General features: G+C 38.5%; 6 protein-coding genes and 1 non-coding gene across 7 annotated transcripts; 4 read left to right on the top strand and 3 right to left on the bottom strand.

Annotated features, from left to right (window-relative positions):
- Positions 1-847: 847 nt before the first annotated feature.
- LOC110764553 (phosphoenolpyruvate carboxylase, putative (DUF506)) lies at positions 848-2,676 on the top strand. The gene is made up of 2 exons (XM_021967545.2): positions 848-1,613; positions 1,930-2,676. Exons 1-2 carry the CDS (start codon positions 1,184-1,186, stop codon positions 2,421-2,423), a joined length of 924 nt encoding a protein of 307 aa, XP_021823237.1. The 5' UTR covers positions 848-1,183; the 3' UTR covers positions 2,424-2,676.
- Positions 2,677-2,888: 212 nt separating this feature from the next.
- Positions 2,889-6,140, bottom strand: LOC110764554 (Formyl transferase). Its single transcript, XM_021967546.2, has 5 exons — positions 5,540-6,140; positions 5,195-5,306; positions 4,621-4,797; positions 4,373-4,499; positions 2,889-4,200 (listed from the first exon to the last, which is right to left on the bottom strand). The coding sequence occupies exons 1-5, from the start codon at positions 5,919-5,921 to the stop codon at positions 4,087-4,089; spliced, it is 912 nt and encodes a 303-aa protein (XP_021823238.1). The 5' UTR covers positions 5,922-6,140; the 3' UTR covers positions 2,889-4,086.
- Positions 3,037-3,124, bottom strand: LOC148295380 (small nucleolar RNA snoR109). Its single transcript, XR_015835593.1, has one exon. It is a non-coding gene; the product is annotated as a small nucleolar RNA snoR109 (small nucleolar RNA).
- Positions 6,141-6,814: 674 nt separating the features above from the next.
- On the top strand, positions 6,815-10,030 carry LOC110764551 (uncharacterized). Its single transcript, XM_021967544.2, has 3 exons — positions 6,815-7,344; positions 9,131-9,289; positions 9,633-10,030. The coding sequence occupies exons 1-3, from the start codon at positions 6,973-6,975 to the stop codon at positions 9,753-9,755; spliced, it is 654 nt and encodes a 217-aa protein (XP_021823236.1). The 5' UTR covers positions 6,815-6,972; the 3' UTR covers positions 9,756-10,030.
- Positions 10,031-12,263: 2,233 nt separating this feature from the next.
- Positions 12,264-14,689, bottom strand: LOC110764525 (mitochondrial pyruvate carrier 4). The gene is made up of 5 exons (XM_021967517.2): positions 14,531-14,689; positions 13,720-13,818; positions 13,519-13,571; positions 12,742-12,815; positions 12,264-12,553 (listed from the first exon to the last, which is right to left on the bottom strand). The coding sequence occupies exons 1-5, from the start codon at positions 14,583-14,585 to the stop codon at positions 12,508-12,510; spliced, it is 327 nt and encodes a 108-aa protein (XP_021823209.1). The 5' UTR covers positions 14,586-14,689; the 3' UTR covers positions 12,264-12,507.
- Positions 14,690-14,767: 78 nt separating this feature from the next.
- Positions 14,768-17,294, top strand: LOC110764523 (putative carboxylesterase SOBER1-like). The gene is made up of 6 exons (XM_021967515.2): positions 14,768-15,145; positions 15,685-15,737; positions 16,054-16,177; positions 16,279-16,400; positions 16,821-16,928; positions 17,020-17,294. Exons 1-6 carry the CDS (start codon positions 14,887-14,889, stop codon positions 17,107-17,109), a joined length of 756 nt encoding a protein of 251 aa, XP_021823207.2. The 5' UTR covers positions 14,768-14,886; the 3' UTR covers positions 17,110-17,294.
- Positions 17,295-17,733: 439 nt separating this feature from the next.
- Positions 17,734-18,991, top strand: LOC110764524 (uncharacterized). The gene has a single exon (XM_021967516.2). It carries the CDS (start codon positions 18,077-18,079, stop codon positions 18,734-18,736), a length of 660 nt encoding a protein of 219 aa, XP_021823208.2. The 5' UTR covers positions 17,734-18,076; the 3' UTR covers positions 18,737-18,991.
- Positions 18,992-21,145: the final 2,154 nt, after the last annotated feature.

Genomic DNA, 21,145 nt, shown 5'->3' with positions numbered 1-21,145 from the left:
TCATCCATCATTGCCAACTTGAAAACTCTAACTAATAGTAAAACCGAAAAATTATAACCCCTAGGGAACAAACCACCAAGGAAAACAAAGGAAAACTATGTTCTACCTTACTAAACTTAGCATATTCTATTCCATTCTCATGCACAGTTGTTAGTGCGTCATAGGGTTATCTTTTGGTTTGACTCTTATGTATCATGATTAATTTGTGACACTGTAGAAGATTAGTCAAGTTGAGAATCATTAAGAAATTTAATGTGATCAAAGAAATACATTTACCTTGTGGTTTTTTTTTATGTACAACCCAATTGATACTGAAAACGGAATCAAAAAATCTAAATTGAATCTAAATCCTCTATAGATTATAACTTGCTTTGATACCATGTTAAATTTTTCACTAACATCCTCGATAATTTAAGTTGCTATAAGAAATAGCCATCAATGTAGGCTTGCAAAATAGTTAATACAAGTTGTGTACGGGATAAATATAGTTAATCATCATTGTCTCCTAAATCCAATTATTAAATGAAGTCTTTTTCATTAAGTGCAATGCAATTTAATTGGACGTGAAATGGTGACCAAATCAAAATCCAATTAAGTCCTCTGAACTATAGTTAATTTAAACTAATCCTAGGTTTTCCTCATTCGTATTGTATATCGTTTACAAATCCTTGTATGTCACACTATATTCCTCCTCCACAACAAAAGCAATACAGAAAACGGAACGGGGACGTGAAAAGGGGCAGATTCATTTGAAAAGAACGCGATCAAGCCCACATACATCAAACCCCCCCACACGGCCAATGCAAACTTGTATGAGACGTAGTTATAAATAATGCACAGCGGCGTTTAGCTCTTCACATCATGTCATCATCTTCATTCTCCAATTCTGTCTTTTATGTAAACACCATGAACACAATATGACAACACTATAGAGCAACACCCAATTACCTTTTCCCCTCGTTATCTCTATATATATATTTATTAAAAACAAGAAAAAGAAACCCACAAATTGTATCATTCACTTGAAACGTTTTCTCACAAAAGTGAAAGCGGATAGCTGATTGGGAGCTAACCCATTACAGGAAGCAGAGCAAAGCACCCAAAAAGGGGAAGAAGAAAGCAAGGAAGTTGATAGCCAAGCTTGCTAGCTATAGGCTATAGCATTAGAATTTAGAGAATTAAAATGGCAGCCAAGATTCCAGTGAGGTTTCAGAGAGTAGCAGCGGCTTTCGATGCGGTGGCGCGGGCGAGGCTCTGCGAGAGCAGTGGAAGCGAGCACTCGGCGGCGGCAGAGAGCTTTTCGGATTTATCGGCTCTTGTCAACTCTTTCATTGAAAGAGGAGATTTCAGAGGAGAAGGAGATGCCCTTGGAGACAAAAACAATAAGGAGCAGTTGATGGATGAAGAGTCGGAGGGTTATTGGTCTGATTCAGAGACCAAGAATACCCTTCAAAGCCTGCTTGATAAAAGTGAAGAGGATGATGACGATGATGTGAAGCAGAGGATTTTTGGTGAAGTAGAAGTCGCAGTTGGAGGGGCTATTGGGAACAGGTCGTCCCCGGGGTTCAAGCGAAAGTTGATGGCTCATTTGCGCGAGAAGGGTTTCGATGCTGGTGAGTAAAGTTTTCTTCTTTTGATTCCTCTGCTCAGTTCTTGAAAGAAATAGGATTTATTTGACCGAAATCTGTCTTTTAGTTCTCAAAATTTGGAAAACTACCATTCATTCCTTCTTGTCCTTTTTGTTGAAAGATTGCAAATTTAGAAAGTAAAAAACTAGTTCAATTGGTTAAAATTTTGTGAAAGTTCCTTGATGCATTTGAAAAATCCCAATTGGGTTTTCAATTTCTTAAGATGCGCTCTATAAACCCAATTGAAAATTGCTGAGATTGAGATTAATTACTAATTATGTTGTGCTTCCAAATTTTGCAGGCCTGTGCAAATCAAAGTGGGTGAAATCCAGCCGGTTCCCAGCAGGGGACTATGAATTTGTGGATGTCAATGTCAAAGGGACTCGTTACATTGTTGAACCATTCTTCGTGGGAGAATTCGAAATCGCTCGTCCCACGAGTCAATACGAAGCGTTGCTCAGTGTCTTCCCGACGACATTCGTCGGACAAGTTGAGGAGCTGAAGAACATTGTGAGGCTCATGTGCACCGCCATCAAAAAGTCGATGAAGAGCTTGGACATGCCAATGCCACCATGGAGGAGAAATGGGTACATGCAATCCAAATGGTTTGGCTCCTACAAGCGCACAACAAATGCAGTTCCAGCCAAGGAGTTGGAACACAATGAGAGCGTTGGTCTAAAGAGATCAACGGGGTTTGAGGCTTTGACTACAAAGACTTATTATTGCAAAGATGCCTTCGCTAGCAAGAACGGCTTAAGAGTAGGGCATTTAACTGCTGCGTTTGAGGGCATCTGAGCATTCGTTTTGTCATGTTTTTGTTTGGTAATATAAATTTTGAGATGTGATTTTTTTGGCCACCCCCTTGGGTAGTAATTTTGGAAATTCGTTGGAAATTAAGGCTTGGGGATTCGGGCCTTATGGCCGTGTTTGCGAAAAACCATCTGGGTTTTGATTAGAACAATGTCTGTGAAATACCAATATAAGTATATATATATATTTTTGAATAAAATGTAAAATTAATTTGTCTCGTTTGGCTTGGGTCAAGTCATATCAATTTGTCTAGCAGCAGCAGCAGCAGCTCAAAGCCTTCTTCTCATGTTTATGATTCATCAGAATTTCAAGTCCAAAGTGAAATTTGTGATTTGTCTTTGAAATCCCCAAATGCATGACAAAATGAAAATTGAAAAATGTAGGCACCGATAGACGCAAACAGCTGGGAAATCAAAGCAAGTTTGCCTGGAAGGTAACCCAAACGAAAAATTTGTCAATGTAAGAGAAGGTTCTCATGAAAAGGCTAAATCCTATGCCATTTCTCTCATCTCCCCTTCTCATATGACTCATTCGAATTGAAAATACACTAAATTAAGAAGAAGAAAAAATTAAAAAGATTGTTCAATAAGAGAAAATGAAATGTGAGAAGCTCGGTAAGCAGATCCGTCGACAGAGCACAACGACCGGCCAGTAAACTTCTCATGAAATCGATTTAGCTACAGCCGCTGTGGCCAAATTCAAGAACAAGGGTACTGATTTTTGTATCAAACCCTTCTCTTGGTACAAGTAGCTCATACAATCTATAAACTTTCATTTTTGAAAAAACTAAAAGACATGCAGAGTTGAAGATCAGAGAAACAGAGAGAGGGAGAGAGAGAGAGAGAGTGAAATGAAACGCTAAGCGGCTGAAGAGAATGAGAGAGCAATGTGATACGACTCTCTCAAAACCCTAGGGGCTGCTTTATAATGAATGAATCTCGGATAAATGTTAAGTGGGGTGGAAGACGATTAGATCTCAGCCGCACATCTGTGATATCAAGAATATCTCACGGTGCTACGGATGCAGATGTATTACCACCCAATACAATCGCCACCACTGCGCTGTCAAAATGTATCACTTGGGCTTCAGAATAGCTGTTGAAATCTAGACCGTCCATTTGTGTCAGGCCCATATAAAGTACGGCTTGGAGTTGCTAATCTTTTTCCTTCAATTTTTGTGAAATCCAAAGCCAAGCCCAAGAGTGTTTGGATGATAAGTAGCATATGCTGTCTTTGAAATCTAGACCGTCCATTAGTGTTCTTTTCGATTGATACCAGGAAGACATGGAAAACACTGACCTTCCATAGTATTTGTTGTTGTTGATGTAAGATAATGAACAAGATCACACTGTAAAGAATGTTACACTCGTACAGATGATGCAGCAAACTGAGAGAAAACATAAATATACGCATACACACTCGCCGCGCCATTCTACAAAAAAGATAGCCTGTAGTTTAACAGGAAATCAAGCGCTGACTAATTTACTCATACATGACGAACAGAAATCATGTTAGTCTAAGTTTGGAGCTCTTTCTTAGCCCCCGGCCCTTTCCCTTCTTTTTTGTGTTTATATCTGCATGCATCCAAGTAATAGGACGTTTACATCATCTGGACAAAGCCCTTCAAAAATTAAATCCTACGGTTCTGCTAGCTGTATTCATTGGGATTTTCTTTGCTCCGGATTATAGGAACACCATCCTCCCTCCAAATGACCCGATCTTCACATAATGCTGTTATCACTTCCACATATATGCGATGCTCCTGAATTCAATAATGAAGCCAAACCAGAAAATTATTTGCAACATACCACCAAATCTAAGATGTCAGTATAAAAGAAAAAATGAAAGGGAGGGAGAAAAAGCTTCTTGTGGTCTGTCAGTGGTTCAGACAAATCAACAATTATAAATAAAAGTGTGTCATAAAATTGCATTACCTCCCGAAGAACCCTTGCTGCCAGCTCCTCCGCAGTGTCCTTGGCAAGCACAGGGACAACTCTTTGAGCAAGGATACGTCCCGTGTCGTAGTGCTCATCAACAAAATGTATTGTAGGGCCTGTGTATCTGACCAAAATGAAAGAAACATAATATTAGGTCTCCTCCTCATACATGGAAACAGCACAGTGTTACTTGAATAAGCGAAGTTAGATTCAGAAGCTATTGAGTTTTGGCAATAGTAGCATACCTTGCTCCAGTAGCAATGACCGCTTTGTGGACCTTCATCCCATAATTACCTTTGCCTCCAAATGCTGGAAGAAGTGAGGGATGGATGTTCAGTATGGATCTGGGATAAGCTTGTATCAACTCTGCTGGTATAAGTTTTAGGTAACCAGCCAGGAGAACAAAGTCAACCTCAAAACTCCTGATTATGTAAGACATCAAAAGCTAATAAGCCACAAAACAATGCTTATAAAAATATTCACAGATAATTTATGCCATGTTAGCTTAAAAAAATTACAGCTCAATTTGGCCTATATATTTAGGCTTATGAAACATGAGAGAACATATAAAAAGCAGGTACATTTAACCTGTGCTACGGTCATAGAAGAGATGGCAACTTTAGCGATCAAAATAAGTTGTGTTAAAGTGCAGGCAACACTCAATGTTATTTAGAATCTTTCCAATATGTGAAGATGCTGAATTAGATTCAAATAATTTCCCAGTGTTGGACTAGATATTTTGATGGCAGTGCTTATACAACAATGAGTTAATATATAAGACACTCCTCCTGGCTTAACAAAAATGTGAAAGAGCCTCACCTAAGGGTAGCAACAAGGTCAGCTGGAGATATTCCATCAGCCTCAAGTTTTGTTTTGGGGAACAATATAACTGGGAGGCCCTTATCTCTTGCATAGTCAGCACCTCCGCAACCTGAATACACAACATTTGTATCAAAGATTTATACAATATATTTCTGAAGTCGCTAATTTGCTTTCTGTTTTCACCACATTCTCATTAGAAGAAAGAAATCAATGAGGACCTTTCCTCTATAAGCATACAATACTATTATATCTCAAATTGGTGTTTATCCAAGTTGCTAGATCAATATCAACACGAAAACCAATTTCAAACAATTTATAACAGATTTGGAGAGTGGAGGAGACCTTGTTTACTTGTGACAACAACAACAATGTCTCCATGAATTGAACCCCGAAGACATGCTTCATGAATGGACCGGAAGTTGGAGCCTCCACCGGAAACGAAAACCGCAAGCTTTTTCCGTCTAATCCCACTTCTCAAATCTTCTTTATCAGAAGCAAGGAACTCAATTCTCTCTCCACTGTTCCTACACTGAAATACCTTCCCAGACAATGCACTTTGTGAAATAGAAGGGCAAGCTTTGAAGGAGACCCATTTTTGGGATTGAGCAAAAGAAGCAGAAGAAGAAGAAGAAGAGGAAAGGGGAAATTTTACAAAGACTTGGGTTTTGGTATTTTGAATCGGTGGGGTTGAGCAAAACCCAGAAATCAGACGCTGAGCTTCCATTGACAGGATGAGAGGGAATGCTGCAATTAATGGAATAACTGAATACAATGAAAAACGGAATCTTTGGAGCCAAAAGACTTGCACAAATGTCCTAGAAGAAGCCGAAGAGTTTAAATGTTAAAAAAGGCTTTGATTTTGCAAGCGACTGCCAGTGCCTGCCTTCTCTTTTCGCCGCTCGATCGAAGCAGGGGAGAGGCTGGCTCTGCTAGCCTTTCTTCCTTTTTTAATTTTCATTTTAATTTGTCTTTTTTCCTTTAACGTTCTGGCATCTTGGCAAGGCCAGTTACTGAATAATGGCCCAGCCCATTCTGGAGCCTCGCATTTTTTTTTGGGCTTGTTCTTGACGGATGCTAGAGGTCCAGTCAAATGCTTACTGACAGAAGTACATATCCGATTCTTCATTGTTTTTCTAGTTAAGGGTCGCATACTAAACATATTTTCTCAATTATTTTTATCGATTGTAATGTAGGGGAGGGGGAGGAAGTTCGAACTCGGATGGAACAGGGCGGACATACTACTTTAGCCAATTGACCTAACTCAAATTCAATTTGAAGTATGTTTTTAGACGCCAAATATCCCCCTATTAAAAACACAGCTCAAATTTTTTAATATTCGGATTGCGTCATACTACTCCACAATTCAAGTGTTTTGAATACCGGATCAAATACCCTATTTGTTAATTTAGTTTTCTCAAGACAAGTACACAATTAAGTAAATAATTATTTTATTGTTTCCAATGATTGGTGAATGAAAGTGGAAACAAGAGAAAGGCCAAGTCCCAATCTGGTGAAGAGTCCACGTAAACGGCCCTGATTTAGCATCACGCGAGTAACAGTGTATGAGCACCACCCAATCCTACCCAGACACGGAAACCATAAATACACCAAAACGCACACCCACCCTTCTTTAGAGAGAGAAAGTGAGAAACAAAGCAAGAAAGATACAAAGAAACAAAGAATTTATATAGAAAAATCTTTTTAATTTTTTAAATTTCATCACGGATCGGACGCCCACCGAGTCGCCAGCGCAGAATCGGAGATCCATCAGCAAGATGGAGGGAGTTGGGGCCCGACTCGGGCGGTCCTCGACCCGGTACGGACCAGCCACGGTGTTCACTGGGCCGGTGAGGAAGTGGAAGAAGAAGTGGGTCCACGTAGCACCATCCTCTAACACCAACAACGCTAGTTCTACCACCCATCACTCTCATCAGATTAACGGCCACAACGGTACCTCTAACGGTAATAACGGCTCGCATCTCTTGCTTTACAAGTGGACCCCAATTACCCAAAGCCAAAACACAGCCATTAGCAACAATAATAACGCAGTCACCAATGGCAATGGGGGGGACAAGGTTTCTGCAAAGGACGGCGATGCATTGGCGGCTAACGAGGAGCCGCCTCGCCGAAAATTTAAATACATTCCGGTAATTTTCTGCGATTTTACTTATTTTATTAATTTTTTTTTAATTCTCTTGGAATTCTTGGATTCGGGGCTGATTATTGTCTGGGTGTTTTTTTTTTTAGTCGTTTAATGAAAGCATTGTGGGTGATTGAGTTGAATTCTTTATATGTTTTCTTGGGGTTAATAGTAATTTAGGGTTTGGTTTCAGGATCTTTGGAAAGGTGGTCTTTTTGGGTTGATTAGACACATGGGAAATTATGGGTTTATGTTTGCTTTTAATGTCTTTGGGGGCTGAGAAGTGAGGATCTCGTGATTTGCATTAATGTTTGTCCTTGAGTTTAAAAAGGAATGATAGGTTATAGTGACTATTGGTTATACTCAATTTTACAATTTGAATTTGAGTTCTTAGTCAAGTTAAAGTGGTGGCTTAGCTTAGCTTGTAATTTGTGAAGGAACTGTTTGAAGTTTTGCTACCAATACAACAGAGTTGTTATTGCATTTTGTTTGTGTATATTTTTTAATGTTCACACTCATGTTGTGAGTCATACTTACCGCAGCTCACGATCATCCATTTAAAACTGAGAAAGAATTAGCTCATTAGAGAGTTTTGTGTTAGTAGTAGTATGATTGAGGAGAAGTGGGAAATTGTGGTTTTCACGTTATGAATTTCTTGAGTTGATTTATGATTAGTGATTTTGTAATTCTAGTATAGGACGCAAAGGTTACTTTTAATATATGAGACGAGCTACTCTGGACGAATTTATATGACATTAAGCTGAATGTTGTTTTAGTAATAAATGATTTTAGTACTTTGATAAAAGATAAGATGTTAAAGGTTGTAGTGATTACAAAATGCAGTTAGCATTCTCACAAAGTTGATATTGAATCTCCATTATCAAGAGGGGGTTTTTGGGGTTTACTTTGATATTTTATACTCTAGAGAATGCTCTACTGCTTATTATCAATTTTCCTTTTGTGGTTCCTTTTGGCATCTTGCCGAACTTTAGTGTATGGGAAAGAATTTCCAGCCATTCCTAAGTGGTCAGTGGCAAAATAACTTTGGTAAAAGCAGTGATGAAGTTTTGATTACTACACATTGATAAGGATGTAGTTATGGAGCAATGTGATAATCAAAAGCTTACACGTCTACAGTTCTTATTTCTACGATTTGTTATGTTAAGATCTAGATTTATCTCTGCAGATAAGTAAGACTCAGAGAAAACGTTGACATGTGAATGCCCTTTTGGTGTTCCTGGGAATCTCTTATTTTCCCAGAATCTGCCTTAGTGCTTGCTTGACTGAATCCTAATTATAGGAGCCAGCTATGTTTATAAAATTGGTAGTGTTTGTCCTCGTTGGAAATTGGTGTCATGATCTTATTCCTATGGTGAGCTTCTGGAGGGAAAAGAGGTGGTTTACTTACACTGGATAGTTAGGAAAGCACTTGTGTAGGGAGGTACCATGAAGTAGTCAAACTTGAGTTTGTGATGTTGTGTACTTGTGCTTGGAGCAAGTATAACAGTTGAAAACAACAACATAGAGGTTCTCTATGCTATTCGTGTGCTCTAGTGGATTATTGGAGGAACGTATGTTTTACAAAGGATGACTCTTATGATCGTAATGGAATTGAGTTCATTGTGCTGTAACCATTCCCCAGGTCCCCAGGTCACCACCATAACATCACTAGACTAGTTTTCCAAGATTGGAATGTGGTTAACTGGATAGAATCATTTCGACTTTCTTAATTATTTTGTGTGATTTCGTTGGGGTTTCTGTTAAATGATAACTTTGGCCATTTGACAAAGCAGATTGCTTTACTGGAAGAACAGCAACTTGAGGCTGCAGAACAGGTTGAAGATGAATCTAACTCTATTGATAATGAGCCAACTGAAACAGAGGCCACTCCCAAGAATGAGGTTTTAGATGAGAAACCTGACATTAATGACATTCCTATGGAAGAAAATGAGGTAAAATGTTTGTAACTATTTTTATGCTTATGTTGTTTCCTACGATTTCTTGCTTAATGGAGACAACATGCTTATTATGTGCATTGATGTATATGGAAAACCTAAATTGACTGATGAATATGGACATTTTTGGGAAGGAGGAAAACTTGATGGTTAGGTTTTCTGTATAAAAGGTGAACTATTATCAGTCTATATGGGCACTGGACTTTTCTGGTGGAGGGATTCCATTTAATTGTCGTTCTTTGTATAGGAAATTGAGGAAAGCAGATTGTTAGTAGAATTCCAAGATAAATCAAATGGGTTTGATTTCATTTTTTATTGACTATTTTGGTTTCATTCTCAGGACAATAATCAGGTAGTATGCCAAGATCTGAATGAAAGCACTTTGGATTTAAGTTTGGGCTTGAATGCGCATGAAGGTGATAATGGTTCTGCTCTAAATACTGAACAAACCAGAAATGGTTAGTTGCAAAAGTAGTTTCAGGTATTGGTGAGCCTATGATTGGAGGTCTTTGAAAAACGGCACTCATAAACTTAAAAGGAGCAGCTAATTTGTTGGTGTCTAATTCTGAAATCAGTTTTCCCTTTGGCTTTATATTTTACCTATGGCCATATAGGGGAAGTGAATTTCAGTGGCATACGCATGTACTACTAGTCTTCATTTGATGTTTCATTGTTTAGCCGATTGCAAATTGCACCCATTCGTTATAAGATGCAAAACTTATACTTTCAACATTGAAATGATTGAGTTTTTTTCCGCGGCCATTTTTGTTTACATTTGAGACGGGAGATATTGTACTTGGAAATTGTAGTGGGATTTTAAACTTTTGAATTATTAAACAAGAACTATGGTAAAGTTTAGTCCTACAATGCTTTAGTTCCTTGATTACACCAGTTGAAATGTCTTGCTATGTCGTTTTGGGCGTGTTTATGCTAATTATAATAGTTGGCATGTTAACAGAGATGTACCACCAGTTTAACTTTGACGCAATTTCAGTGGCATGCTCTTCTATACGGCCAGCCTCTCAAGCTCCTTCCCTTTCTTACACGCTCTTTATGCTTCCGCAGACCTTCTTTCTCCTTTCAGAATTTTATACTTCTTCTCATCCAAAGCTTGCTGACGCAACTCCTCAGGAGAAGCAGATCCATCACCACTCTGTAAATGATTAGGCTCACCAACAGAAAGGCTTCAATGGATTTCTCCCACCCCATAAAGACTTCAATGGATTCCCTACTACTGCCCCTCTGCATACTAGCAACCACATTACTGTTAAGACTCTTGTCCTGATTCCTTCCTCAGGTTTTGATGTCAACTTCAAACTGCCTGCACAGAAAGTTAGAGGCTTGATACAGAAGGAACCATCAAAGGGTAGAGTAATTCAATCTTTTTCTGTCTGCCATTAAAATGATGCAAGTGCAACAAAATCTATCTATACCATAATTCAGCAAAAAAGCATGTGGCAGAATCAAAAAACTAGCAAAACTGGTGACAATAAATCCCCAATACATTCTTAAACTAAATAATCATGAAATAGTACGGCCTATACTCTTTAAATATATCCGGGTATTTAAATAGTACCGCTCGGCGATACTCTAAATATATTCGGATATTTTAATAGTATAGCCGGGCGGCCGTACTATTTCAATATATTGGGATATTTTAATAGTACAGCCGTGCGGCGAAACTCTCGAAATATATTCGGATATTTTAATAGTACAGCCGGTCGGCTATACTCTCAAAATGTATTAGAATATTTTAATAGTATAGCCGCGCGGCTATACTGTTGAAATATATTCGAATATTTAATAGTATAGCCGGCCGGCTTTACGCTTGAAATATATTCGGATATTTTAATAGTATAGCCGATCGGCTACACTCTTGAACTATATTCCAATATTTTAATTAGAAAAGGTATAGCCGTACGGCTGTACTAATTAAAAATTTTTTTTGAAATTTTTTTTTCCCCTCTGGGTATGGTTGAAAACTTAAACTCGTCCGAGTCCCACCGAACTAGTCATTGGTGATTCGAACCTTTGCTGGAAAGGGAGCTTCTATGAAGCAAATAAGGCAGACCTCTGTGATTTTGCGCTTGTCAGCTGGTGTGGCGGCACGTATAGACTTTGATTGATGATAATGGAATAAAAAGTTGAAAGCTGTAGAATGATGAAGCTCCTGGAACATCATCCTTCTTATCACCTTGTCCATTAAATTGATATGCAAGAACGTAAGGTGTTGGACCCACCATGTTGTTTGAGAGCAATTGGTTTTCAGATTGTGACTGCTCCTTGCACTTGAAAACTGGAAACTCAGACACATAAGTTCTTGTAACAAATGGGCAAAAAACCTTGGCTATGACTATGAGGCAGTCCAGGATTTTCTCCAATATCGATGAAGAAATTGAGGCAGGAAGTAAATCTTGGCATTGCTTTAGAGCTACAACAAGGTTGGGCCATGTCCAAAAGCTGATCCCCTCAAGAGATTTCTCTGTTTGGGATAGTATGTTGGGTCTTCCAGAGCCATCACCATCCATCTCCATGAAATGTGCGATGCAGTATATAGTATAAGACTAGGTTGTGCCATTATTTTAACAAAACCTTGCCCTGAGCTCCAGGAAAGTCATGCAAGAGACTGCTCTCTCTCTCTCCATTTGGATCTGGTACAACAGAAACAAAGAGGAGCCGCATATATTTCTTTACTTACCTCATTGGGACTTTCGACCCAAAAAAAAAAAGATTCCGAAGTTTGGAGTAAATTTATGCTGGTCAGCAGGTTAACATGCTTTCAAGTTTTTTTTTGGGGAGTTATAATAAAGAAGCAAAACCCAATTATCATTGTGACAACGCCAATATTTTGGATTGACCAAAAGAACCTGGGGAAATGGGGGAGGGGGATATGAACTGCGCGGAGCTACAAAAATGTCGAGCAAATGAAAGGAGTTCAGACCCCAAAAAAAGAAAATAAAAAAGAAAGAGCTTTGGAGAAAAGAGATTATTAATAAATTAGGGACTTTTGGTGTTCAACTGTCCACTAACTTTCAGTTGCAAAATGACAATCAACAGAGAAGTACAGATACCCGTACCACATCAGACTATCCAAAGATCTCCAAGAAGGCAACCGTCAATCAGGTGTACCAAATCAAATTCAAAACAACGGAAGGGAAGTAGGCAACATGAGCCTTTGCACCCATGAGAAGATGTGCTCAGGACAATTTTCGTCATCATTCTTCAGCAGCAGCTGCTTCTGTCTCGGAGAAAAAATCTTGCCTGGAATATAGAAGATTGTGTCATAGAGATGTTCAGGTTATGATGGAACAAACTCGTAAAAACATTTTGATTCATTCCAATTAAACCATTGATAACAAGCACCGTTTACTGAATCATTTGATAAGATCCTATCCTTGAATAATCACCAACATTCCACATCAAAACAAATAACATCAAATTGAACTTACCGTATTTTACGAGAAAGTTGGTAGAGGCCTGTCCCTGCCATTGCTACATTCACACTAAAAAGATTCCAGTTCTTCTGCAATTATGAATTACAGAAACCAAAACTTAAAATCCAGCAGAAAATCCATCCAGGAAAGCTCCAATAACAGAATCAAGAAGAGAACCAAAAGACTTATCCTTAACGCGAGCACTTTTACTCTTCTTTTACCTGCAACCAGGTCCCTTTTTTCCGTTCTATTTCCACATCAAAGAACATGTATGACTATTTTGTTGTAACGGTGATTATCTTATGTGTTTAAGGTTTTGGATGGGTCCTGAGGCATGCCACCATTACTTTATCATGGAGCTCACAAGTTTACCGAAAGCAGGTCTTTCTAATCATTTAAGAAAACTCCAAAGTTATTGACAAACATAAACCTGAAATCAAATTTTCGAACCAATCTTCCTTTGGAAAGTAAAAAGTTTCAATTGAACTTGTGATCACAACTACAGTTTAGCACATCAATCATTTCAAACAAACCTAATTTACATCACAGAGTGTACGCTACACACCAAATCTACATAAGATATGTTCCAAGTTCACATGATCAACAGAATTTTGCGATTTAAAGCAAAAGCACAACCTGTATATGTATTCATTTTATAAACTATTCAATAAAAGTTGGTGTTAAGTAAATTTCAAACAGAAGTAGCCGTTTGACACTCTCTGGATCAGAGCTATTATCATCAATCTTGTGATCTGCTAGAGGCAGGAATATTATATCAACAGTTGTACTTACCGGAGTGATGACAGTGCTATAGCGTGACCAGACAACTCCAGTGCATGCAACCGCTGTGTAACAATATTGAAAGAGACAAAGAAAAAGAAAAGTGAGAAGAATACAACATTGAGGTGACTCAATGTGTATCTTAAAGCGCTTGTAGTACAAGAAAAATGACTCGACATTTACAGTATTACTTGTATAAAACATCAAACAAACCTAATTGCTGAGGATATGAAAGATTTTCAGGTGGTTTAGCGAAGTCAGCAACATTAGCTATGCTGATGCCCCATTTAAATGTGGGTGCCCAAAAGTGAACTGCAATGCAATAACAGAGCAATTAATTAATACAAATCACCATCCGTAAAAAATAGCATTACAATTATCAATATAGCAGAGTTTATATAGATTGGTTTTAGGTGGTCTCCAAAGGGTAGCAGAGTTTTTCCCAATTATCAATATATTAGCAGCCAACTTGGTTTCAACCAATGCTTTGTTCCAAACTTCCACACGACCAAAAAAACAAAACAAAAAATTCAAATGCAAACAAAATAAATGGTTATTCTAAACCTGTGAATGCCACTTCTAACCAAGTGAAGTTAGCTCAGAAATCCAACTCTCAGTTCTCCTTTAAGGTCATTTCCATTAGTAATTTTCTTTTTTAATGCAATGCACTACAGAAACTTGTTGACAACGTCAACCCATTTTGGTTTTAAAAAAAATCAATCAATCAATGAACAAAATTTGCAGGGAAGAAGTTGATCAAAGCTTAAATGCAAAATTAAAACTTGAACTTTTTTAGTCTAAAAGAAACAACTAGTCTTCTTACTTCTAATTTCTAGGAGAAGTCTCAATTGGGTCTCTTCACCAGAAGACAGTATGATTCATTTTAGGGACGAGTTAACTCTATCCAAATCCAAAGATCTAAATCGCGCAAAACGGAAAATAAAATTTTAAAAATAGAAATTTGGATAAAAATAATTAGAGAAAAGGATGATTCAGGTGTGAGATTGGAGTGACCGTGACTTACTGGTTTTAGGGCCGGCCGGGTGATTCCATAGCGCTTGGAGCTTCGAAGCCGCCATTAATATTCTCTCTCTAGCTCTGTAGCTTGCTCAAGTCAGAGAGAGATCAATAATATCTGCTCGACCGTGTTGATCTGGAGGCCAATAGAATTATGCCACGTATGCAATTAAAGGAAAATAATTTTTTTTGGTGGGAAATAATAAAATTTCCCACATTAAACATGGCAATGGAGACATTTTTGTTGGACTGGAGCGGGGTTAGGTGCCGAGAAAGGGCCCAAAGAGACAGGGGTAATTCTGGTAATTTCACATCCATCTCCCCAAATTTGCGAAAGCTAAGCCCCATGGCTGATGATCAAGCATGAATCTTTGGCTTTTAGCAAAGCCAATTGCTGTGCTTTTGGCCACCGTAAGCAGCACCATCTTCTTGCTGCTACTCTCCCAGCAAAATCAATCTCCAAGACCAGCGTCAATGGCTCGGAGCTTTGTTCTGTGGCTTCATGGGTTGGGTGACTCAGGCCCAGCCAACGAGCCCCTCAAGACCCTCTTCACTTCGCCTGAGTTTAGGAACACTAACTGGTCCTTCCCATCTGCTCCATCAAACCCAGTTACATGCAATTGTAAGTTTACATTTACAGTCATAATATCCGGATACTTGTAATTTTATATGTAATTTTGAATTAGCTTTTTTTATTTTTTTTATGATATTACTTTTGTATGTTTATGTAATTGAGGGTTATGCTCTTCTGGAGAATTTAATTACCGTTGCTATTAGTTGCGTTTTGAAGGATTGTTATAGATAGCTCTTGAATTACATGAAGTTCGAAAAATCCGCCTAGGCGGCCTGGCCGGGTCGGGCCCTTTTTTTTTTCTTCCTGAATTTAAAGAAAACCTCACGCAGCACGCTAGGTTGTCCCTTGTCATCAAACGCATTATGAGTCTATGATGCATTCAATCTTGATTTTCAATACGTAACTTGTATTGCTTTTAGAATTGGGGTCTCAAATTAAAGTGGAGACTGCGGTCATTGTTGAAAGTGCAGGAATCTCTTTTTTTTGTGAGTGAAAGATGTCTTTGTGCTGATAAATACATAGAAAGAGCATAACTTGATCTAGAGCTATTCAGTGTACTGATCTAAGGCATAACTTTGTTCTTGTAGATGGTGCTAGGATGCCTTCATGGTTTGACATTGGCGAGATTCCTGTAACAGCTGTAAGTTATGATTCTGTTTCTTCCCTTTGTTTATTTAAATATGCTTGATAATTTGTAGTAGACTCATGCCCAGAAAATATTAAGCCCCTGATCTCACCCTCCACCCTTATTCTTAAGGCCAGAGGAGCTGTCGAAAAGGCCGTTGGCCTCTCAAAATATAATTTTTTTTTCTCCTGCTTAAATCTTTCTGTTTTGCATTCATGTTATGAATTCAAATGAAAAGGGGGTCTGACACCCTCTACCACTTGAACCCGCTTTCATGAAATTGCTTATATACTTTGTTGTTTATTGAAGACCCTACTGTTACATGTTTCAGAATTCTCCAAACAATGAAAGTGACCTGCTCAAAGCAGTTAAAAGTGTGCATAAGATGATAGACAAGGAGATAGATGCTGGCACAAATCCTAGTAACGTCTTTGTGTGTGGATTCAGCCAAGGAGGTCTGTCTCTTTCTCTGTGCACTTACATATACACGGTTAGAAACACTTGCACGATTGATTTCTTTGTTGCTACTGACTTGCAAGTACAACCTTTTTACCAGGTGCCTTGACATTGGCAAGTGTTCTGCTATATCCTAAAACTCTTGGAGGAGCTGCAGTGTTTAGTGGATGGGTTCCTTTTAGTTCATCTATAATAGAACAAATCCCACCGGAAGCAAAGAGGGTACGTTTCAGAAATCTATGACGTCTCACTAACATAGTGCCATGCAGTAATCTCTTTTGTTTTCAATCAGGATTAGTTTCTGTTATTGTGTTCTGCCTCAATAATTTATCACTTGTCATTGGGAGAATTCAAAATCAAACTGTGCTTGTCCATCTATTATAGTGATACCATCACATCTGGTAATAGATTTCATCATTGTCATCGTCATGGACTTTGTTCCATTTGTAAGATTTCTGTCTAATGAAATCTAATGTCCGTGAGTTCCTATTATATGGCGTCCTCTCTCCTATTAATCTAACCTTTTGAGAAAAACTATCGTGGTCTCAATGTTAAATGTGATTGAAATGAACTGGTGCTTTCTTGTGAATTGTCGCATGATACAGCGATCTGATCACCTAAATATCATTACTACATGTGCAGATACCTATTTTGTGGTCTCATGGGATTGCAGACAGAACAGTATTTCTTGAAGCTGGACAAGCAGGTCCCCCTTTCCTTGAACGAGCCGGTGTAAACTGCGAGTTTAAGGTATTTTATGCAAAGCAACACAACAAGACTTCTTAAATGCACACTTGACTTTTGTGCAACTCCGAAAATTTTGACTGGTTCTCATTTGCAGGCTTATCCTGGTCTTGGCCATTCAATAAGCAATGAGGAGCTCAAGCACCTGGAATCATGGATTAAAGCTCGTCTACCAAGTTCTTCTTGAAGGTTTTCGCTTGTATAATTATAGCCATAGGTCCTTGGTGTTTGATCATTATAAATTTGAGAAATTCAAAATTCCCATTTTTATCTGACTCATATTTTACCTTTTGCCCTTATGTCAAATTAGCATTGTCTTGAATCTGATCAGGGGGAAACTGGAATGCTATAATAAGTTGTTGTTCATGGCTAGCGCAGACCTTGACTTGCTCAATTTATCATTGTTATTGCAATCTTCGGAATTTGCATGTAAATTCCTTTGACGATTGTATAATTTTCGGAGCCAAACTCAAAGACATTGGATATACGACGTTGTCTGATCGTATGCTGTCCATTTGAGATTTCTAAACACACAGTGTGATGTGAGTGAGACAGGAGTTAGTTTCCATTCCAAGTCAACAAAATGTAGAGCAAAATGCACGCCATTACAATTTACACATCATACCAGAAATTTGACACTCTACTTGCAAATTGCAATCTATTAAACTCGTTTTGACACAGTCAAAGTGGCATTGTCTTTTTATTAAAATAAAAAAAAATAAAAAAAGTATCTTATTGCACAGAGGCAGACCCCTGGGCTGTAGCACCACAGATAAGGCCGAGCTCAAAGCCTCACCTACCCCTACTTACTGACTTACACAGAGGCAGACCGAGAGAGACTAATCAAAGGTAAGCTGGTCCCACAAAATCACAACCGTCCAAGGAATCCTATCCACGCACTCTGAGACACTGCATGTACTGATAGTTAGTAGTCCTGCGTTGCACGTGAACATTGCCCCCAATCAGAACCCAACTTTCGTAATTTCATACATCACCCCAACACCAACTCCAATGCCTCTCTCTCACTCTCTCTCTCTCTCTCATGAATAAAACCTCAGCAACCCTTCAAAGGCCAAAACCTCTCTCTCTGTCTTCTCTCTCCGAACCTCATCGTTATCAACTGTAAGTCTTTGATTCACTAATAGGCAACAACCATGAAGAAGCTCTACCGGAAGGGGACGGTTCATCCTTCACCGCCAATCATATCAGACCACCTGGCCTTCCTTCCCGCCACCATCCTCACCCTCGCGGCGGCTCTGTCGCCCGAGGACAGAGAGGTCTTGGCTTACCTCATCTCCTGCTCCAACAGCTCCGTCAACTTATCATCATCATCGTACGGTTCACGTAAGTCCACCGCAGCCTCTGCCGCCAAAAAGGCAGCCGCAAAAGGCAGTGGGAGCGGCGGTGACCACCCGGCGCGGTTTAACTGCGACTGCTTCAGGTGCTACACGAGTTACTGGGTCAGATGGGACGAGTCGCCGAATCGGCAACTGATCCACGAGATCATCGATGCTTTTGAAGATGGGGTGTTGGCTGAGAGTAAAGGGCAGTCAAACTCAAAGTATAATAATAATAACAGTAGGAAGGAGAGGAGGAACAAGAGGGGTCATAATGGTGGGTCATCGGGTGAGTTGAAGCGGTCCGAGTTGAGTTTGAAGAAGAAGGAAGTGGCTCAGGCTCACACGGCGGATCAAGAGACAGGTTGTGGTGGAGGTGGTGGTGGAGCGGTTGATGAAGAAGACTCAGAGAAGGGTTCAGTGAGAAGGTTTGTGAGCTTTGTTGGAGAGAGGATATGGGGTGCGTGGAGCCAATAAGTTTTCCCAAATCTCAAAGACTACATCAAGCAATAATTAAGTGAAAATATGACTTAATTATGAGGTGGGTTTAGTTAATTCCGTCTTCTTCTTAATCTTCATCTTCATATCTTCATGATGTTCAAAGCTAAAACTCTACTTTTGCTTTTCTTTTCTTTTGTTTTTTGGCCGTAAATTACCCTTTCAAGTACATGTAAACAAAAATGGGTAATTTTAATTTTGACCTTTGAGTCATCAAAAATTAGTTTGCAACAACTGTGACTCTGAGTGTTTGCCTTATTATTTTGATGGTGCATGCAAAAATCTATTATTTTTGGAATGAGAGCACGGGGTGTCTTTTGACTCTTTCCTCTTTGGTTGGGAAAATGTTGAACGACCCGTCGTTTGTCAAAGCATATCTTTGCCAAATCGCCAAATGCCTTGGCTTCCCATATTTTGGCATCAACATAATTCACCAGTTTATTATTATACACAAATTTTGATAATCTCGTATAAATAACAAAACAACATCTATTTCTATTTCTACTTGCAATGAGAATCGCAGAGGTGAGGTAGGTGTCGCAGTGCACTAGCCAAACACAAAAAAATTAGTCTTCGATTAAAGCAAAGGAGCGAAAAGAGTTCCCCACTATAAACTCCAGTCCAAACCCTCACCTTCTTTTCGTTGTTCCCCAAGCCCATTTATTCCTTCCATAATTGGTTAATTTAATATATAACATTACCTTTTGTGGACGAATTTACCCCTTTTCCAACATCAATCCTAAATTTATTGTCTATATGGTGGTGTATGCTAGCTCAATACTTTCGAGGAATAAAACCTCCAAGAGGAAAATGGGAAAAGGAAAATGGTTGAGAGCAAATTGGCTTCCTTTTGAGGAATCACTTAAAACGATGGGAAAAAAAAGGTGAGGGAGAATTGCAGTTTACCAAACCGAAAGAAAAAGGTCATCCACACTTTTGTATTTAGTTTTAGACTAAACTCCAGTATAAATATTCCAAGTGGAAGTGGACTTTTTAACAACATAATTAAAGAAGAAACTCACTTTGTTAACTCTAATTAACCTTGTACGGTTGCACCTAATTACCAACAATGAGACACTTGTAAGCACATATACACATGCCCTCTCCGTTAAGTGAGAAACGTATCCATCTTTGACATTTCCTAAGAAAAGTGCATTATTCGGTTGATCGAATCGAAATAAAAAGGGCATTTGGGTAATTTTATAAAAAGGAAACAGAATATTGTAATAATAAAATTTGGTAAAATAAATGAGAGAGAGAGAGAGAGAGAGAGAGAGTATCTTTGGAATGCACATCTTGGGTTTGTTTGGGGCCAGTAAATAAATAAGGCAATACCGAAAGAGGGGGACAATTGGCCAAACTCTCGGTGCCTCCAGCACATATTCCCCGACCATATAGCTTAACATGCACCTACGTATCATCACCGTACACGCAGCACGGAAAACCTTCCTTGCGTTTATTTTCACGGTCTAGATTTATCGTTAAACTAAACCCATCCGTACACGTTTTCCATTAGGTGGTTAACAAACTTTAGTTTAAGTCTCCAAACTGGCAAGCATTAGCTGAAGATTGTGTGAGTTGAGTTTACTCTTGAAATGAAGTATAAGCAAAACAATAAAGTTGCATTATTATTATGTATAAGCGATGGTTTAAATTAATCTAATTTATGTAGAGATTCGGATACTCACTTGATGTCGTTTTTTAGCTTTGTCCTCGCGCGTTTAATGTATTTATTTCTTGGTGAGCCATCCAAAATTCTTCACACCACTCATGATGATAAATTGATAATGCAGAAAATAAGAGTTGGATTTGGATTTTTGAATGGGTCAAGGTCAACAACTTTTAACACTTAGATGAAGTCCTCAAATAAAACCTCCAAGAGCAGGCAGGCACAGGCTCATGCTCATCCACAATTAAGAATGAACATCTCTTTGGCTTTTTTTGCAAACTTTTTAAAGTTCACGTTATGTTCGTGATGCAGATAGCAACTGAGCGTTTCTCCACTCATCACATATATATATATATATATATATATATATATATATATATATATATATATATATATATATATATATATATTTATCAACTTGACGTGTTTTACTGAGCGTTGATTTCGTTTGTAGCTTTCACAAAAGTCTTATTAAGACTTAATTAAACCCAAACAAAACGCTTGCATGCAGCATATGCATAATAATGCATGCATGAATTAGTCAATACCAAAAAGCAGATTCTTACTTTTTAGTCCACAGTATCAAATTCAAATGCTTTTTCCCTAAGTTACAAAACAAAAACCCATTGGAATCCATTATGTATGTGAGATTAAAAAGCAAAATGCTTTTCTTTTCTTAAACACATAACGATTTTTCTATTATTCACGAATATCAATCA

Source organism: Prunus avium, chromosome 4 (assembly GCF_965620075.1).
Source record: "Prunus avium chromosome 4, drPruAviu1.hap1.1, whole genome shotgun sequence".
NCBI classification, from domain to species: domain Eukaryota; kingdom Viridiplantae; phylum Streptophyta; class Magnoliopsida; order Rosales; family Rosaceae; genus Prunus; species Prunus avium.
The sequence above is the reverse complement of the archived record's forward strand: the minus strand, read 5'-3'. Positions and strand labels throughout refer to the sequence as shown.